General features: G+C 39.7%; 2 protein-coding genes across 2 annotated transcripts; both read left to right on the top strand.

Moving 5' to 3' along the window:
• The first annotated feature begins 487 nt into the window (after positions 1–487).
• Positions 488–5598, top strand: LOC143124419 (heme-binding protein 1-like). The gene is made up of 5 exons (XM_076285931.1): positions 488–591; positions 4107–4251; positions 4438–4558; positions 4693–4861; positions 5071–5598. The coding sequence occupies exons 2-5, from the start codon at positions 4129–4131 to the stop codon at positions 5243–5245; spliced, it is 588 nt and encodes a 195-aa protein (XP_076142046.1). The 5' UTR covers positions 488–591; positions 4107–4128; the 3' UTR covers positions 5246–5598.
• A 3319-nt stretch (positions 5599–8917) lies between these two features.
• Positions 8918–10857, top strand: soul2 (heme-binding protein soul2). Its single transcript, XM_076285930.1, has 5 exons — positions 8918–8941; positions 9358–9506; positions 9693–9819; positions 9954–10119; positions 10325–10857. The coding sequence occupies exons 1-5, from the start codon at positions 8935–8937 to the stop codon at positions 10497–10499; spliced, it is 624 nt and encodes a 207-aa protein (XP_076142045.1). The 5' UTR covers positions 8918–8934; the 3' UTR covers positions 10500–10857.
• Positions 10858–18869: the final 8012 nt, after the last annotated feature.

Raw genomic sequence — 18869 nt, 5'->3', positions numbered from 1 at the left:
CCTATGTTAATAATTATAAGGCTATCACAATTAAAATAATAACCATATGGTAGTAGGCAGACAATCTGTTTTGTTTTGCGAGCAAATACATTTAGCAAATAGTTTATATATGGAATAAAGTTCTTTAAAAATGAGCACGGAGGTCTGATGTGAATGACAGCTGGCTAAACCAATAAGACAACATAATTACCATTAGAATTAACTTAGCTTGGCTGTTAGCCTGGTCGGGACCAGGCTAGGTGCAGAGAATAAATCCCCATGGTAATTTATGTGCCATCTCTTTTGTGAAACCAAGTCTAGGCTAAATTCATCCAGGATAACCAAAAAATCCCAGCTTAATCCCTTATCTAGGTTTTGTGAAATACCCCTCTGGTCTGGAGCAGGCTAGCTCCAAAGAATAAATCGCCATGGTAATTTATACCATAACATATCCTGCTGCCCCCTATCCCGCTTTTGTGCAACTGGATCACGGATAAATTGAGCCAGGATAACCAAGATATCCCGTCTTAATTCCTTATCCTAGTTTTGTGCAATAGGCCCCAGTTTGCTCCCCTGCACCCGGAAAGCAACTGAAGCACCGAGAACAGGCAAGTACATACACACAATCATACATACACTCGGACAAAGCACCTCCATCTCCCAGCTAGTAAGCATTGTTATAATGTGCGCTTTTAGAGAACGCTTACATTACTGATAAATAGATACGCTTCAACCTCTATAGGCCTACCGCATATCGCGGCTTTGATTCCCTGTATGTTTAACTTAAAACCAATTTCTAGTGTTACCTTAACCCCCGTCTTGACACGCCTCAAGCATGTAGCTACCATTCACAACATGTTATCAAACAAATCAACATCGCAACATGATTTAATAGCGCAGTCTTTGTGCAAATGTTTGTAACGTCATTGTTCACGTTGCGGCGGGAAAGCCGCCTATTATGGCAAGCGATTTTAACATTTTCCCGCTAGACTGGATATGTATTGCAGATATCTGTAATTCAGTTTTGCCTAGTCAAAACGAACATTTTAGATATCCACAACTGAATTCTTCCTATCCATAATCGTCATTTCAGATATCCACAAAGACATTCTTCCTAGGACAAATGACGCCACATTTGCCATTCATTTCTATGGGGTTTATCATTACGGATATCTACAATTCAGTTGCAGATATCCACTATGTGAATTACGGATATCTGCAATTGAATTGTAGATATCTGTAATTCCAGTTAGAGATATCTACAATTTGATTCTGACTAGTCATAACTCCAGTTGAAGATATCTTTAATTCACTTCAATTCAAGATATCTACATGTTCCTTTTCAGATATCTTGAATTAAGTTTTGACTAGGCGAAATGACATTGTAGATATCTGTAAATGGAATTTTGACTAGTCAAAATGACGTTGTAGATATCTCAAACTGGAGTTAGGGATAGTCATAATTTGATTGTAGATATCTATTATCAAGTTATAGATATCTTGAATGAGTTTTGATTAGAGATAACTGAAATTGGAGATATCTATAACTTTCATTCTGCCTAGTCAAAATGTAATTATAGATATCTTGAATTAGAGTTTTGACTAGGCGAAATGACGTTAGAGATATCTGTATTGCTATGCAAATTAGGCCCGCATCCCACTTTAGGCGGGAGAAGAGCGTGTTGTTGTTCAAATCATCAAATCACATAGCACCTGTTAACTGTTAACTTTGTTATTAGCACCATGTCAGAGCAGCCAGAGGGCGAAGGAGTTTTTAATCGTCTTTTTAATGCTGCAGCCTATGCAAGACAGGAGCTGGCAGCAAGAATTGATGATTCAATGTTGCTTTGATTTTTTCCATTACAGCCAACACCATTATGAATGGAATTTCCTGTAGCTGGTGCTGGTGAATTTAGCAGGCTAGCCTAGGCCTACTAATTAATGTAGGCTACGACATTACATCCTGCTTATTCTTTTTCCATTCATAGAAATAAGGAAATAAGCCCACTTTTTCTTCGATTATGTTGGGGAGGGGAAATTAGCTGACAATGTCTAAGTAGATGGGCTAGCCTAGAAATCTAGACGGGCTCTGCTACGGAACTAAAGAGCAACGTCTTGCACAATAATTTGCACTAGTCATAATGACGTTTGAGATATCTTCACCTTTCATTCTGCCTAGTCAAAACTGAATTGAAGATATCTGCAATTGCCATTTAAGATGTGTGACGAGTTGAATGTTGTTTTCAATGACGTGAGGACAGATATCTGTAAATCAGTTTTGCCTAGTCAAAACTAAATTACAGATATCTCTATCTGACGTTTCGACTAGTCACAATTACGTTACAGATATCTTGAATGACAATTCCAACTATCCAAAATGTAATTGCGACTAGTCAGAAAGACGTTGTTGATATCTACAATGTTAATTCCAGATAGTCAAACTTAGCGGGTAAATGATAAAATCGCTTGCCATAGCCTTTGCCAGTGACAGACGCACTGCGCTCTGTCACAATGCCCCTGATCAATAGCATTACACAGTGCAATATCTGGGCATGCACTGACAATGTCAGAGATTTCTGATACAGTATTTAGGCTATGCGATGTAGCAGGCAGGTCAGCATAGTTGATCTGTTGGGTCATTCCACCGAATCGGTGCCTTTTGCGTCCCACAACATATAATCAGTTCTAAAGTTGCTTTAACAACAAATAAATGTGTAATTTAAAAAACATAATGTTACTATAGATCATATGCATCAATATAAGACCAAGTAAACCCAATAAAATACAAGTTAAAATGATTAAAATCACATAAATATATGCTATGGGTAAGGATTTTGGTTGATTTTGGCCTGTCCCACGCTATGTTTTTTCTTTTTCAACAGCACTTCTCAGTTGTAAAATGTTGGTAAAATGATACAATTTTCACAGTTTTATATTGTCTTAAGTGAAATCTCATTGTTAAGCAATGATTTTGACATAAATAGATATGTTTTCTTAGAAAATATAAGTAATTTCTCATTGTCCCTTAATTTCATCTCAGTCCTGTTACTTTCACCAAAACCCCCTATAAAATAATGGTACAAACTAGAAGTGACATAATTTCAAGGAAGTGACATCATTTAGAAGAAGCAGATTCCACAGTGTAAGAAAGGGTAACTTTCTCTCTTCTTAAATGTCCTATTTTTCATGTTTTATCAGGGTTATGAGAGAGGGGCAAGCATACAACATCAGTCCTGTTACCATTTTTTAAAGTGTATACATAAACAATTATTTAGCAATACTGATATTACCAATATCTAGAAGTAATAACCTTTCAGATTACATACCATGTGCCTTCCTAACCTTGACCTTGTTAGCTAGAAATGAGCAATTTAGCATGAAATCATCAGTCCTGTTACCATCAGTCCTGTTACTATCCTACAATATTCTATGTAATAAGTGAATGGTAAAAAAAAAATGCATAGCTTGAGATGGCCCAACACAATTTCTTGTCATGTTAAGATGTGTTAATTAAATGGTCATTGAAAAAAATCAGTTTAAAACAATTATATTTTTCACATTTTTAAAGTTGAAAAGGCACCGATTTCGTGGAATGACCCTGTTGACTGTTTGTAGGTTTATATCTCGTATAGGCAGAGAAAAGCTGTTGATCTCAAACACTGTCTGTGAAGGAATTGATTAAAATAGACAGATATGGAAGGTTTGAAAAGTGATTCCATGCTTCCTTTAAAGAGTATTTTTAGTATTTTCAAAATACAAAAATACAGTATTTTATTTTGATACATGGCATGGCTACTGTATATTGTACACAGTTTTGTATTATGTACTTTGTGTCACTTCAAATTAGGGTTTTTTATTTATTTTCAAATTTTATTTAAAAAAAAACCAATTTGATGTATTTTTGCCCATGCCTGAGAAGTACTGCATTTTTTGAAAATAAGCAATTTTTTGTTTTGCTTTTATTTTTCTTTGCTGTATCACACTTTGTTTTGTACAGTATGTGTATATAAATATTGACCACACATATGTATGAATTAAAAATCATTGTCTATCCATTCATTTTGTCTATTTTTAAATCTATTTTCCCCCTTAATCTGTAGTCAAATCTTACTTTCGTTCTCAGGCAGAGCTTCAGGAACCTGTGTGACGATGACATTCCAGGGACTTTTAGCTGTGTGGACTCTCTCTCTGGTTTGTGTGAGAGGCTGGGAGGCTCCATGGTTCTGTCATGGAAACAACTGCCCTGAGTTCACAGTTGTTCATACCAATGAGGTAAAACTGTTCACAATCACAATAACCAGTAGAAGACAATCTGAATCTGGGCTTTTGACTTTGCCTGTGCTGTGTTTCATAGGCTCTTATGAAATAATAACATGTGTAATGTGTGGGCCATTGTTTTTACACCTTGACCTGTGAAATTGGCATAAAGATGTTATGCATTTCTTGTTTTCAAACAAGGACTTCGAAGAACGCTTCTACAGCGCTTCTCATTGGATCACTGTAGACGATACTAACAAACAGGAAGTTACAAAGGCACTTTGGACACTCTATTATTACAGCAAAGGAGAAAATGGAGAAAGTAAGAGTTATCTGTTTGAATCATATTATTGAACACTATTTTCCTGTCTTTCCTAGGGTTTGTGGTGATATGCAATATGTTCCGACATCTTGAGATGAGTGATATGAAACTGTCCCTTTGCTGTGTTTGAACAGAGGCCAATGTAGACCTGCCCTGGCCTAGCATTATCCTGATGGAGGGGGATGGCGATGAGCAGCAACATGGGTCTGTGTCCTGGCCAGTTCCTCCAGGGACCCATCTGCCCAAACCTAACGATGCCACCATCAAGGAGACGGAAATACCAGCTGGCACAGTTTATGTCAGGTAAGAGTCTTCTCCCAGGAACTAGTCTATATAGCTACCTGTCTGTCTATCTATTTATTTATCTATCTATCTATGTATCTATCTATCTATCTATCTATCTATCTATCTATCTATGTTTGAGTGTTTTTCCATTCACTAATGCAGATCTTATCAACACTGTCACCTCACGTTTTCCTTCCTCTCCCCTATTTTGTCTTGCTCTTGATTAGGAGCTTTGGTGGGGTGGCATCCGAAGCTGATGCCTATGATAATGTAGATCAGCTGAAGGCTTCTCTTGAGGCTGCAGGGAAGAGTTTCAACCCAGATAGGTTTGTGGCAGCTGGGTATGACCCCCTCATACGACTGATCAACAGACACAATGAGGTCTGGCTCTTTGCTGACTAAGAGACGCTGCACTATAAATTCAGACATGGATAATGCAGTATTTCCCCCCAACTATAATGTGATGAAGAATTTACATGGAGCAGTTGTGTGTAGATAACTTTGTGAGTGAATAAAACAATTGTAGCAGGCCTAAAATGTTAGGCAAGGAAAGGTAAAGAAACAAGGCTTCAACGTAAGGTTAATCTACCCGTTTGTGGTATGTGTATGCTACTGTAAATATAGCACTGTCATTCCACATATAAGTTATCTAAAATGAACACTAGTTATAGTAGTGGTTTCTTCATATTAGCATTGCCAGTCATGCTGACTTACTATGATGTTCATTATAAATAATAAAATACATCTCCTTGAAATGATGTCTCATGTGTTCTTTTAAACAGTTTTTCTTGATCGCTTTAATGCTTGTCAAATCTGACATTATGTTTTCAAAACAATTAACACACAGGTCTAAACAGAAGCACTCTGGCCAACATGCCATATTGCAAAATACTCTAACACTCAAAACATTTAAAACATGCAGCAAAAGCAAATTTTGCTTTCAAACAACACATACTGTAGTCAAATCACTGTGCGATTTCAATCAATCCTTACACACTGGACAACAAAATGCAGAACATACTGTTTTATCATTTTTGCTATGTCTGTGCCATTTATTTCTCATTTGTCTGATATCAGAAAACTGCGAAAAGACTAAATCTATTAAATAAAAATGAATTGAATTCATTCCTCCCAAGACGTTATTGACATGTACTGTAAGACCTAGGCTACAGTAAGCACCTAAAAGCTACACAAAACAAATTTCATTGAACTACAACTTGTCAAATTCTTCATTGAAATAGACCTACAGTAAACATCTGGACTTGCTTTTATACTGTTTTCTTCACCAAATCGGTAATACAGTAGGCCTACTCTCTCTAAATGTACCTTAGATCCATATAGGCTACTTGCAAATAGCAACACAGAACAGAGGCTCAATCCCAAAGTCCAGGATTTTGCTGCGCATTCTTGCGAAATTCGTAAGGGCTTATAAGGCTGACCCAATGTCGCATTTCAAAGGGCGTGAGGGTTTGAGTAGGCCTACACACTTTCGGGGCCCTTTCCGTGAGTCTGCATCAGTGCAGACTTCAGTTCAACGCATTGCAACATTTACCACAGAGACCACAGGGAAGTCGAAATAATGTGGAATCAGGCAGCCGTCTCCTGTGCCTTGGCCGTGTGAAAAGCAGCAAACTTAAAATGAAAATTCCCAAACTGCCAATCTTTGTTATGAAACGTCACCAAGGTAACATGTGATCTCGTGAAGTGCTCTCCCAAACCTACCTATCTGAGCTCATGTGGCCTCACACACTTAGTCACATAGCACACTTAGCACACTTACTCGCTTAGCACCTGAGATCAATTACGTAAATCTGTGAGTCTTTAGTCATTAGTCCTCAGGGCTCACTTTGCGATTGAGCCATCGTATCTCTTGTGGATAATCAATGATTTCTGATTGAAGATTTGAGCAAAGGAGTTTTACACAGGTGGATCAGAGATTCAGACTTATGCAAGGAATCTCTACTCTAAATTGTTTTCCTTTTGTGTAGCGGAGGGAAACCAATAGAGTTTGGGGTCTATGAATGACATCTGTGTTAACTGTTTTGCAAAAGGGTGTGAGACATGTGTGAACCCAATGAAAACGTGTGAACACATTTGCAAGAGATGACTTCTGCTGTGCAAAGAAGCTGTTAATGAAGACCAAGTGGATCCCAGTTTCTTTAAGCAGGTCAAAGCAATCGAGAAAAACTGTAAATGTGCCTTAGATCCATACTGGCAAATTGCAACTCAGAGCAGACATGGTATCTCTTATGGATAATGACTGGTTGCTGGTTGAAGAATTGGGCAAAGGAGATTCACACATTGACATTATAAGTTTATAATTTTGCAAGCAATATCTATTAGCTGTGAGCAAATGTTTTGTTTCACACAGTTCATCCAGTGAAGTTTAGAGTCTTTGTATGAGAACTGTGGTAAATGTATTGAATAAGGATGTGAAACGTGTTAAACCAATGAAAATGTGTTAAATAATTGGCCAAAGACAACTTCTAAGCCAAGAAGGTGAAGATCAAAATCCAGTGGATCCCAGTTTAGTTACTGTAACCGCATAAGCAATCGAGAAAAGCTGTAACACCCATTGAAATGTGTTTACTGTAAATCGAAAATAAAAGGAATTTAAAGGGCGTCAGGTGTGGCCCAGATGCCAGATAGCTTACAGTTTTTATATGTCACTGCCCAAGGGGACATCAACATCGAGGTGTGTCCTTACACACGAGAACTGTGTTAAATCTTTTGAATATAGATGTAAAATGTGTTCAACCCAGTTTCATTGACTGCATCTAAGCAATCGAGAAAAGCTGTGACATCTGTTCAAATGTGTTTACTGTAAATCGAAAAATAAAAAAGAATTTAAAGGGAATCAGGTGTGGCCCAGATGCCAGATAGCTTACAGTGTATGTCACTGCCCAAGGAGACATCAACATCGAGGTTAACATAATGTCCTTTCTGACCTTAGTTTGGTAGCAGTAAACCAGCAAAAAGGCTTCATAAAGGACTTTTAGAGAGATGATAGTCTCAGTTGATTGTTATATGACCCCAGCCCTTCCAGTCAGGACATGACGTGCAACTTTAAATTCATCCACCTCACTTTAAATCCTTAGTTGGTCCAGTATCTTTCCCTGCAACTTGTAATGTTGTTTTACTTCATTATCCCATCTCACAACTGGAAGGTTTGTATCAATACAAATCTAGCCTAGGTTGTGTCTAGGAACAAAGATAATGTAAGGGGGGTTGGTAAATGGGGGGTTGTAGGGTGACTGTACTGTGTGTGTGCAATTGTCAGAGGCGGACAGAGTACACAGCTTCATTACTTGAGTAAAAGTACAGATACCCTTTGCTGGTGACAGAGGTCTGAATAACACGGGGCTTAAAAATAGCATGATAACCACAGACATTCCTTTATCCCTATCTGAGAACATAATGTAACAGGAACACAGTTTATTCAGTATATCTCTAACTAACCTTACTCTAATCTAATCATAATAAACATATAAACTCTCTCTCTCTCTCTCTCTCTCTCTCTCACACACACACACACACACACACACACACACATCTGTTCTTTTATACCATGTAATGCCAGTAGCATTGTTATCAGACTGTACTGCCTGATATGAACACATACTGTATAACACTACACACAGCACTGTCCTTCTCCCACCCGATTTGTAAATGACAACACAGTCATAATAAAGAGAGTGAGAGAGATGGAGAGAGAGAGACCTGATTTCACATCAGTCATCAAAGTCACCAAACTTGTTTGTCCACCAGTCAGCCTGTGACTGATCTGTCCCCGATACCTTCAGTCAGCCTGCCAGACCAGCTGCAACAACATCAGACAACAGGTAAAATGATTAACATGTACTGTATGCCCCTGATCAACAGCGTTACACAGTGCAATATCTGGGCATTCACTGACAATGTCAGAGATTTCTGATACATTTAGGCTATGCGATGTAGCAGGCAGGTCAGCATAGTTGATCTGTTGACTGTTTGTAGGTTTATATCTCGTATAGGCAGAGAAAAGCTGTTGATCTCAAACACTGTCTACTTAATCAACAGTCAGTGTGAAGGAATTGATTAAATAGACAGATATGGAAGGTTTGAAAAGTGATTTCATGCTTCCTTTAAAGAGTATTTTTAGTATTTTCAAAATACAAAAATACAGTATTTTATTTTGATACATGGCATGGCTACTGTATATTGTACACAGTTTTGTATTATGTACTTTGTGTCACTTCAAATTAGGGTTTGATATTTTATTTAAAAAAAACAAAACAATTTCATGTATTTTTGCCCATGCCTGAGAAGTACTGCATTTTTTGAAAAGAAGCAATTTTTTGTTTTGCTTTTATTTTTCTTTGCTGTATCACACTTTGTTTTGTACAGTATGTGTATATAAATATTGTCCACACATATGTATGAATTAAAAATCATTGTCTATTCATTCATTTTGTCTATTTTTAAATCTATTTCCCCCCTTAATCTGTAGTCAAATCTCTTTCTTTCGTTCTCAGGCAGAGCTTCAGGAACCTGTGTGACGATGACATTCCAGGGACTTTTAGCTGTGTGGACTCTCTGTCTGGTTTGTGTGAGGGGCTGGGAGGCTCCATGGTTCTGTCATGGAAACGACTGCCCTGAGTTCACAGTTGTTCATACCAATGAGGTAAAACTGTTCACAATCACAATAACCAGTAGAGGACAATCTGAATCTGGGCTTTTGACTTTGCTTGTGCTGTGGTTCATAGGCTCTTATGAAATAATAACATGTGTAATGTGTGAGCCATTGTTTTTACACCTTGACCTGTGAAATTGGCATAAAGATGGTATGCATTTCTTGTTTTCAAACAAGGACTTCGAAGAACGCTTCTACAGCGCTTCTCATTGGATCACTGTAGACGTCGCCATCCCTAACAAAGAGGAAGTTACAAAGGCACTTTGGACACTCTATTATTACAGCAAAGGAGAAAATGGAGAAAGTAAGAGTTATCTGTTTGAATCATATTATTGAACACTATTTTCCTGTCTTTCCTAGGGTTTGTGGTGATATGCAATATGTTCCGACATCTTGAGATGAGTGATATGAAACTGTCCCTTTGCTGTGTTTGAACAGAGGCCAATGTAGACCTGCCCTGGCCTAGCATTATCCTGATGGAGGGGGATGGCGATGAGAAACATGGGTCTGTGTCCTGGCCAGTTCCTCCAGGGACCCATCTGCCCAAACCTAACGATGCCACCATCAAGGAGACGGACATACCTGCTGGCACAGTTTATGTCAGGTAAGAGTCTTCTCCCAGGAACTAGTCTATATAGCTACCTGTCTGTCTGTCTGTCTGTCTGTCTGTCTATCTATCTATCTATCTATCTATCTATCTATCTATCTATCTATGTTTGAGTGTTTTTCCATTCACTAATGCAGATCTTATCAACACTGTCACCTCACGTTTTCCTTCCTCTCCCCTATTTTGTCTTGCTCTTGATTAGGAGCTTTGGTGGGGTGGCATCCGAAGCTGATGCCTATGATAATGTAGATCAGCTGAAGGCTTCTCTTGAGGCTGCAGGGAAGAGTTTCAACCCAGATAGGTTTGTGGCAGCTGGGTATGACCCCCCTTTACGAGTGATCAATAGACACAATGAGGTCTGGCTCTTTGCTGACTAGAGCCCTATAAATTCAAACGTGCATAATGCAGTTTCCTCTTAAGTATTTTAGACAATAATGTGATAATGCATTTACGTGGATACTAATAAGTTGTGTGTAGATAACAATTGTGAGTGAATAAAACAATTGCAGCAGGCCTAAAATGTTAGGCAAGGAAAGGTAAAGAAACAAGGCTTCAACATAAGGTTAATCTAACCGTTTGTGGTATGTGTATGCTAAATATAGCACTGTCCTTCCACATATAAGTTATCTAAAATGAACACTCTAGTTATAGTAGTGGTTTCTTCATATTAGCATTGCCAGTCATGCTGACTTACTATGATGTTCATTATGGATAATAAAATACATCTCCTTGAAATGATGTCTCATGTGTTCTTTTAAACAGTTTTTCTTGATCGCTTTAATGCTTGTCAAATCTGACATTATGTTTTCAAAACAATTAACACACAGGTCTAAACAGAAGCACTCTGGCCAACATGCCATATTGCAAAATACTCTAACACTCAAAACATTTAAAACATGCAGCAAAAGCCAATTTTGCTTTCAAACAACACATACTGTAGTCAAATCACTGTGCGATTTCAATCAATCCTTACACACAGGACAACAAAATGCAGAACATACTGTTGTTCTCAAAATGTGGAGTTTCAGCCTTCATTTTTGCTATGTCTGTGCCATTTATTTCTCATTTGTCTGATATCAGAAAACTGTGAAAAGACTAAATCTATTAAATAAAAATGAATTGAATGCATTCCTCCCAAGACGTTATTGACATGTACTGTAAGACCTAGGCTACAGTAAGCACCTAAAAGCTACACAAAACAAATGTCATTGAACTACAACTTGTACAAATTCTTCATTGAAATAGACATACAGTAAACATCTGGACTTGCTTTTGTACTGTTTTCTTCACCAAATAGGTAATACAGTACTCTCTCTACATGTACCTTAGATCCATATAGGCTACTTGCAAATAGCAACACAGAACAGAGATGGGCTCAATCCCAAAGTCCGGACTCACAGACTCATGGATTTTGCTGCGCATTCTTGCGAAATTCGTAAGGGCTTATAAGGCTGTCCCAATGTCGCATTTCAAAGGGCGTGAGGGTTTGAGTAGGCCTACACACTTTCGGAGCCCTTTCCGTGAGTCTGCATCAGTGCAGACTTCAGTTCAACGCATTGCAACATTTACCACAGAGACCACAGGGAAGTCGAAATAATGTGGAATCAGGCAGCCGTCTCCTGTGCCTTGGCCGTGTGAAAAGCAGCAAACTTAAAATGAAAATTCCCAAACTGGCAAGTGTCAGCAACATCTTTGTTATGAAACGTCACCAAGGTAACATGTGATCTCGTGAAGTGCTATCCCAAACCTACCTATCTGAGCTCATGTGGCCTCACACACTTAGTCACATAGCACACTTACTCACTTAGCACCTGAGATCAATTACGTAAATCTGTGAGTCTTTAGTCATTAGTCCTCAGGGCTCACTTTGCGATTGAGCCATCGTATCTCTTGTGGATAATGATGATTTCTGATTGAAGATTTGAGCAAAGGAGTTTTACACAGGTGGATCAGAGATTCAGACTTATGCAAGGAATCTCTACTCTAAATAGTTTTCCTTTTGTGTAGCGCAGGGAAACCAATAGAGTTTGGGGTCTATGAATGACATCTGTGTTAACTGTTTTGCAAAAGGGTGTGAGACATGTGTGAACCCAATGAAAACGTGTGAACACATTTGCAAGAGATGACTTCTGCTGTGCAAAGAAGCTGTTAATGAAGACCAAGTGGATCCCAGTTTCTTTAAGCAGGTCAAAGCAATCGAGAAAAGCTGTAACACCCATTGAAATGTGTTTACTGTAAATCGAAAATAAAAGGAATTTAAAGGGCGTCAGGTGTGGCCCAGATGCCAGATAGCTTACAGTTTTTATATGTCACTGCCCAAGGGGACATCAACATCGAGGTGTGTCCTTACACACGAGAACTGTGTTAAATCTTTTGAATATAGATGTAAAATGTGTTCAACCCAGTTTCATTGACTGCATCTAAGCAATCGAGAAAAGCTGTGACATCTGTTCAAATGTGTTTACTGTAAATCGAAAATAAAAAATAATTTAAAGGGAATCAGGTGTGGCCCAGATGCCAGATAGCTTACAGTGTATGTCACTGCCCAAGGAGACATCAACATCGAGGTTAACATAATGTCCTTTCTGACCTTAGTTTGGTAGCAGTAAACCAGCAAAAAGGCTTCATAAAGGACTTTCAGAGAGATGATAGTCTCAGTTGATTGTTATATGACCCCAGCCCTTCCAGTCAGGACGTGACGTGCAACTTTAAATTCATCCACCTCACTTTAAATCCTTAGTTGGTCCAGTATCTTTCCCTGCAACTTGTAATGTTGTTTTACTTCATTATCCCATCTCACAACTGGAAGGTTTGTATCAATATGTTGTGTCTAGGAACAAAGATAATGTAAGGGTGGTTGGTAAATGGGGGGTTGTAGGGTGACTGTACTGTGTGTGTGTAATTGTCAGAGGCGGACAGAGTACACAGCTTCATTACTTGAGTAAAAGTACAGATACCCTTTGCTAAATTTTACTCAAGTACAAGTAAAAGTACAACAGTCAGATGTCTACTTAAGTAAAAGTACTGAAGTACTTGTTTTTAAAAGTACTTGAGTATCAAGAGTACAAGAGTAGCCTACATTTTCTAAATATTGCATTACTACTGCCACAGTTATCACATTTATGTACAGAAACGTCCTACATGGAGTTATGAAAAAGGTTAATGTTAATACCTGGGCAGTATTTCTAATACACGTATTTAAAATACGTATTTCAAATGCAAAATACTATTTTGTAATTGAAACACTTGAAGCAAAAACTATCATTAACTTAACTTAATTGAAAAAGTCTGGCGAGGTGGGGCCACGGGTTGGCACATTCCCGGGATGGACCTGCTGCGTCTTCATCCATTGTTTCGTCCATGGTTTTGTCTCTTATCTAAATCTGACCATGGAGTTGACTTTGGCGGAAAGCTGAAGGTGATTGCTGATAGGCTGTTCCAATCAGTGGAGCCTGCACAATCCAATCACGTTTGAGAGGGAAACAACAAATTGAGGGTTTTCCGAGATTTTTCTTTTTTCCTTTTTTTTTAGAAGTAGTAACGGGTACTCACGGTTATGGATAGAAATGTAGTGGAGTAAAGAGTACAATATTTGCCTCTCAAATGTACTTGAGTAAAGTCATGAGTACTCCCCAAAAATTCTACTCGAGTAAAGTACAGATCCCTCAAAATTGTACTCAAGTGCTGTACTCAAGTAAATGTACTCCGTTACTGTCCGGCTCTGGTAATTGTGTGTGTGTGTGTGTGTGTGTGTGTGTGTGTGTGTGTGTGTGTGTGTTGTTCTTTTGTGTGTAAACGTAGAGAAGGCCAGGGATGCTGTTACTTCATAAACTGAGTGCTGTGTCTTCACATTGCACAGAGAGAGAAACTGGGTCAGCCCACCAGAGACTGCATGTCACTGTGACTGATCTGGAGTCAGCTTAATTAGTCTCTGGTCCCCTCATCTCTCTCTCTCTCTCTCTCAGAGAAATCTGATGAACCTGCACTTTCATTGTGGTGTACCCTGCATAGTGGTATAATTTATCCTCAGTGATTCCATGAGCCCCTCAAATTGGAACAGTTACCAGACCTGTGGGAGACAATTGTATTCGTCCATGTCATGCACAAACATATTCAATAATACCCTTAACATATCCCCCACACACATGCAAACACACACACTCACCCTCATGCACACGGACACACACACACACACACACACACACAAGAATGCACGCAAACACACACCACACACACACGCATACGCATGCATGTACACACACACACACGCATTCATGCAAAGACACACACCCAGACGCATAAAACAAATATGCATGAAGCTGACAAACAGGATTTGGTATTCCAGGCATCTCTTTCATTTCCTCCTTTGCAACCACAGTCTTCCATCTGGGACTTCTTATCACTGTTTTAATGGACATTTCACAGAGCAGAGTCTCACATTTGGGATGGTGTTGTTTCACTGGCCACACTTATGCGTTTGTCTTAGATTTATTGTTTTATTAATCACAACCCTGACCTGTAAACATTTTTGGTGTCCTAAAGACCACATGGGTGATGTTCTATTAGGTGAAATGATCTATGCTTGGCTGAAATAATAGACGTCAGAGGGATTGTGTAATATAAAAATCCTACCACTAGATGGCAGCTGTGAGTTTTTGTAAAATTAGATTCCTTGAGACTGTATTGAGAAATTGGTCTGAATGTGTGCATAGAATGGGAGATATTTTTCTCTTAAAGTCTTAAGTTATGAAATTTACTACAGGTGTACAAGATAGGAGTAGTGTTACAAATATATTTTTCCAATATTACACACTTCCAAACAATGGTTTCAAAGTCAGTGATCCACCTGGGGGGAATTCAGTTTGTGAAATTCAATTCTGTTATATTAATATAGTGTGTAACAGTATATCTCAAAGCACTTCATAAGCCCCAGACCCAGCTTGATCTTGAACCTTGACCCCCTCCCCTGTGTTATGTCCATAAGGCTCTTTGTGGTCACCCCAGTTCAGCAGTAGTGAAGTGTGTAGGCAGTGCCGACACCAGTGAGAACAAGGTGGAACTCAACGGTCCAACTTAGCTCTCTACAGGAGCCACATCTCTCCGCAGACGCCTCACACCCTCCCATGGAGTTTCCATGGAGACATTTCCTCAGCAGCAAGCCAGACATGTTTGTCAGGAGGAATATAATTACATTCCTACCAAATGGCCACCTGTGATAATGGCCAGTGTTCTTTCCCTGAGTCAGTGAGCGAGAGCTTCAGAATGCTCCACTGTTGCTGCTGTTATGTTCTCGTCAAAGTGCGTCACAGTTTGACAGAGACGAGAACATTGCACAGGATTGACATTTGAATTACTCTTTTCTATCTGAGCTACTGGCCAAGAGTTCGGAAGAGGAAGGGCTATTACCATGGCTCAATCCCTGCCACCCAGACCACACACCCCCACCATCACAACCATCACACACACACACACACACACACACACACACACGCACACACACACACACACAGAGAGACACTAAGACACACACACACACACACACAAACACACAGAGAGAGAGACACTAACACACACACACACACACACACACACACACACACACACACACAGACACTAAAACACACACACACACATAAACACACAGATAGAGAGACACTAAGACACACACACACACACACACACACACACACACACACACACTACCTCTAGGACTCCAATAAAAAAAATTAAAAAATAAACATATTAAAGATATCAGACAGTGACCTGATTGATCTGGCCCCCTTTGACAGCTCCAACATTACATCACCACACGTCTACTTTGATCTGACATGTAAATCAAATCTGTCATAGACACAATTCATTCTGTGGCTGGTAATTTTGGGATGTCACTCAGAAGTGGATACTCACATGGACATTCAAAATCCAGTCCCAATAGCCAATTAATGACCTCCAGTTGTGTTGCCATCTTATGGAACATCAGAACACCCAGGCCATCTGAGTCTCGGACGGCCTCCAGTAGCCTCAACCTGCCCCCCTTCCACTGCAGGGTTGTGCAAAATTCCAGAATTGAATTGAAACATAGCTCTTAAATTCCAATTCAATTCTTGAATTTCCCTTGCATTTCAATTGAGGTAGCAAACAGGAAGCAGAATTGCAATTGAGTTGACTGAGTGCCAAATATTTTCCTCAAACATGTTTTTTTTCCCCTTATATAATACAATAATGTGAAATAAACGTATTTGATAACATGCTAAAATAATTGGATAGGAGTACAACAAGTGATGATATACAACTTTCTAAGCAAAATTACGGGGCAATGTTAATGACTAATGTTGTTCAGGTTTTCCCCCACTGATTTTGAGCTATAGATTTTTACTGAGAGAACTCATAAGTTGGTCACGATGATCCGATCAGAACACATGTAACTGGTCAAGTGCTTGCCGGGCGTCTGCAACATTGTTCGAAACTTGCCCTGTGTACCATCACCGTGAGAATAGTTGAGATTCTGCACACGTAGGTAAAATTTGCCAGGGCAGCCACACTGTCTAATGACCTGCTCTGCACTTAGCTGGAGGGATCGAGCCAAACTCTGGAGGCTGCCGCATGGAGTTTGGCCTGGCCTGTGTTGGATGATACACTCTGCCTGCTTGCCTGCCTTCCCTGTTACTGCTCTGTGGCCAAGGGCTTGTTCTCGAGCAAGGCGCTCTAGGGAAGCCGCCTTATCAGGAACTGGCAAGCCTGCAAGGCACCGCATTGGCTCTCTGCGACCAGTAATGATGTTTGAGGAGAGAGAGGATTTTCAGTGGAGCTGCCACCACCAGCTCCATGGTGCCACACCCCCATTTGCGGTCCAGGGTCCAGGGTCTTGGAAAGTCATCATCTCAGCTTGCAAAGTCTCACAAGATGAAAACAACTGAAATCAAAAATATTCCTGTAAGCAATCGAAATTATTCCGATTACTGTAACATAATTTTGGTCCCCAAAGAAAGTTTACACCAACAATGGACACTAGGTTGTTCTAACACTGTGCCCAAGAATCAATTTTAGTGTGTAAGCATTCAGAAGAAAACTAAATAGTAAGGAGATATTAAATGGATCCTATCACTCAAGGCCAAAAAAAGTTGAGAAATGTCATCTATAAAAACTTACTCAACTAGATGTGGAACAGTGTTGCCTGGTCATTACCTCCACTGTCCCCAGAAGACAAACTGAAAAAGTATGCTTTGCCCTGTGCAATCAGTAATCAGTACAGTGACATTCACCCAGAAGATAGTTAATTCAAGCTTTTTAAAAATACAGCTAGGCTATTCAACTCGATGTTCGTGTTAGTTTTAAGAAGTATAACAATGGTGTTCTCCAGGTATACCCAAATGTCAGCATGAACTGCATCACTTTCTCTCCGTTAAACACACACAAACACACACACACACACACACACTCTCTCAGAAAAACACACACTCAGCCCCGAAGCGAGAGCCATGTTTTCATTCTGCATTATAAGCTTTTATGAATGTATTATATATGATGGATCATAGGACTGAGCAGCTCATCCTACCCCAGGGGTGTCTCCACCATTCTCGTCTGATCCGTCTGGATTCAGAATGTGTGTGGCTCTACACGCTGTCTGTTCCGCTTACCTTGATTTCATGTGATACGGAGCAACATTTCCCGTTAGGGTCCCAAAATTTTAGCCCCTGAATTATAGATCATAGATTCTTTTTTTAAAAGGAGATGTTAAGGATTTTCTTACTTGACATGTGGAGTCATAAATATTTCTTTGGACTTCATTAATGTTTCATGGTAGCTTTCTGCTGGCCTTGGTTATGCTCAAAAGAAACTGTAGAGAATTTTCTAAAACTTGTAAAACAGTCGCAACCTCTCATACAAGTTTGTGTGTGTGTGTGTGTGTGTGCGCGCATATGTGTAAGTTTGTGTGCGTGCGTGTGTGTGTGTGTGTGCATGCGTATGTGTGTGCGTGTGTGTGTGCGTGTATGTGCGTGTGTGCTTGTGTGTTTGCGCGTGTGTGTGTGTGTGTGTGCGTGTGTGTGTGTGTGTGTGTGTATGTACTTTGCATGTCTTGTGTGTGTATATGTGTGCATGTTCATCCTATCTCACCATTTCATACAATGTCTATTCACGCCTGTCAGTAGAAAGGGCTTTTGTTACAGGAAGAGTTATTTTTGCTGCATTGTGTAGTGTTGTCTGTTCAGCAGAGATAGTGTGAACTGTCTCGTGTCTCCAGTTAGTCCTCTGAAACCACATCCTCACGCAGAGAAACCCGTCACTGTGAAACTTATGCCCCCATCACAACATAGACCTGCGGGCTATTTGTGGTCCTGATGCAACTCACAAACAATCCATGCTGCTTAAAGGAGAAATCCGTAGAGTTTTCACATACTGTAGATCTCCATTTCTCAAGGTCACCGAGTACCATTGGTACGAGAAAAAACCCCTAAAATAATTGGTTTTACCGAGCTCGAGTTGCCACAGCTAGCAGCTAACGCAGCCAGGCAGCTTCAGTGCTACACTCTGAGGACATGTACATGGGAGGCAACGGACATGCCCCCAAAGTGAGGCGCTGTAGCACCTTTTCACAACACTGCTTAGCCTTGGACATGCCATGAAGTGAATGTAGTGCTGATGTGCATGTAATGCAACCAATCATCAATGTGATGACAGACATGGGTCTTACAATGAAAATGGGTGGCTGACAGCCTACAGAAAGGCTGAACGCCAAAAGCACAGAG

The sequence above is a fragment of the Alosa pseudoharengus genome, unplaced genomic scaffold, assembly GCF_046254945.1.
Source record: "Alosa pseudoharengus isolate Yale_2024_CS ecotype anadromous, Long Island Sound unplaced genomic scaffold, YU_APseudo_1.1 YU_APseudo_1.1_scf_15, whole genome shotgun sequence".
Classification (NCBI taxonomy): Eukaryota; Metazoa; Chordata; class Actinopteri; order Clupeiformes; family Clupeidae; genus Alosa; species Alosa pseudoharengus.
This window is presented reverse-complemented; position numbering and strand designations above follow the sequence as displayed.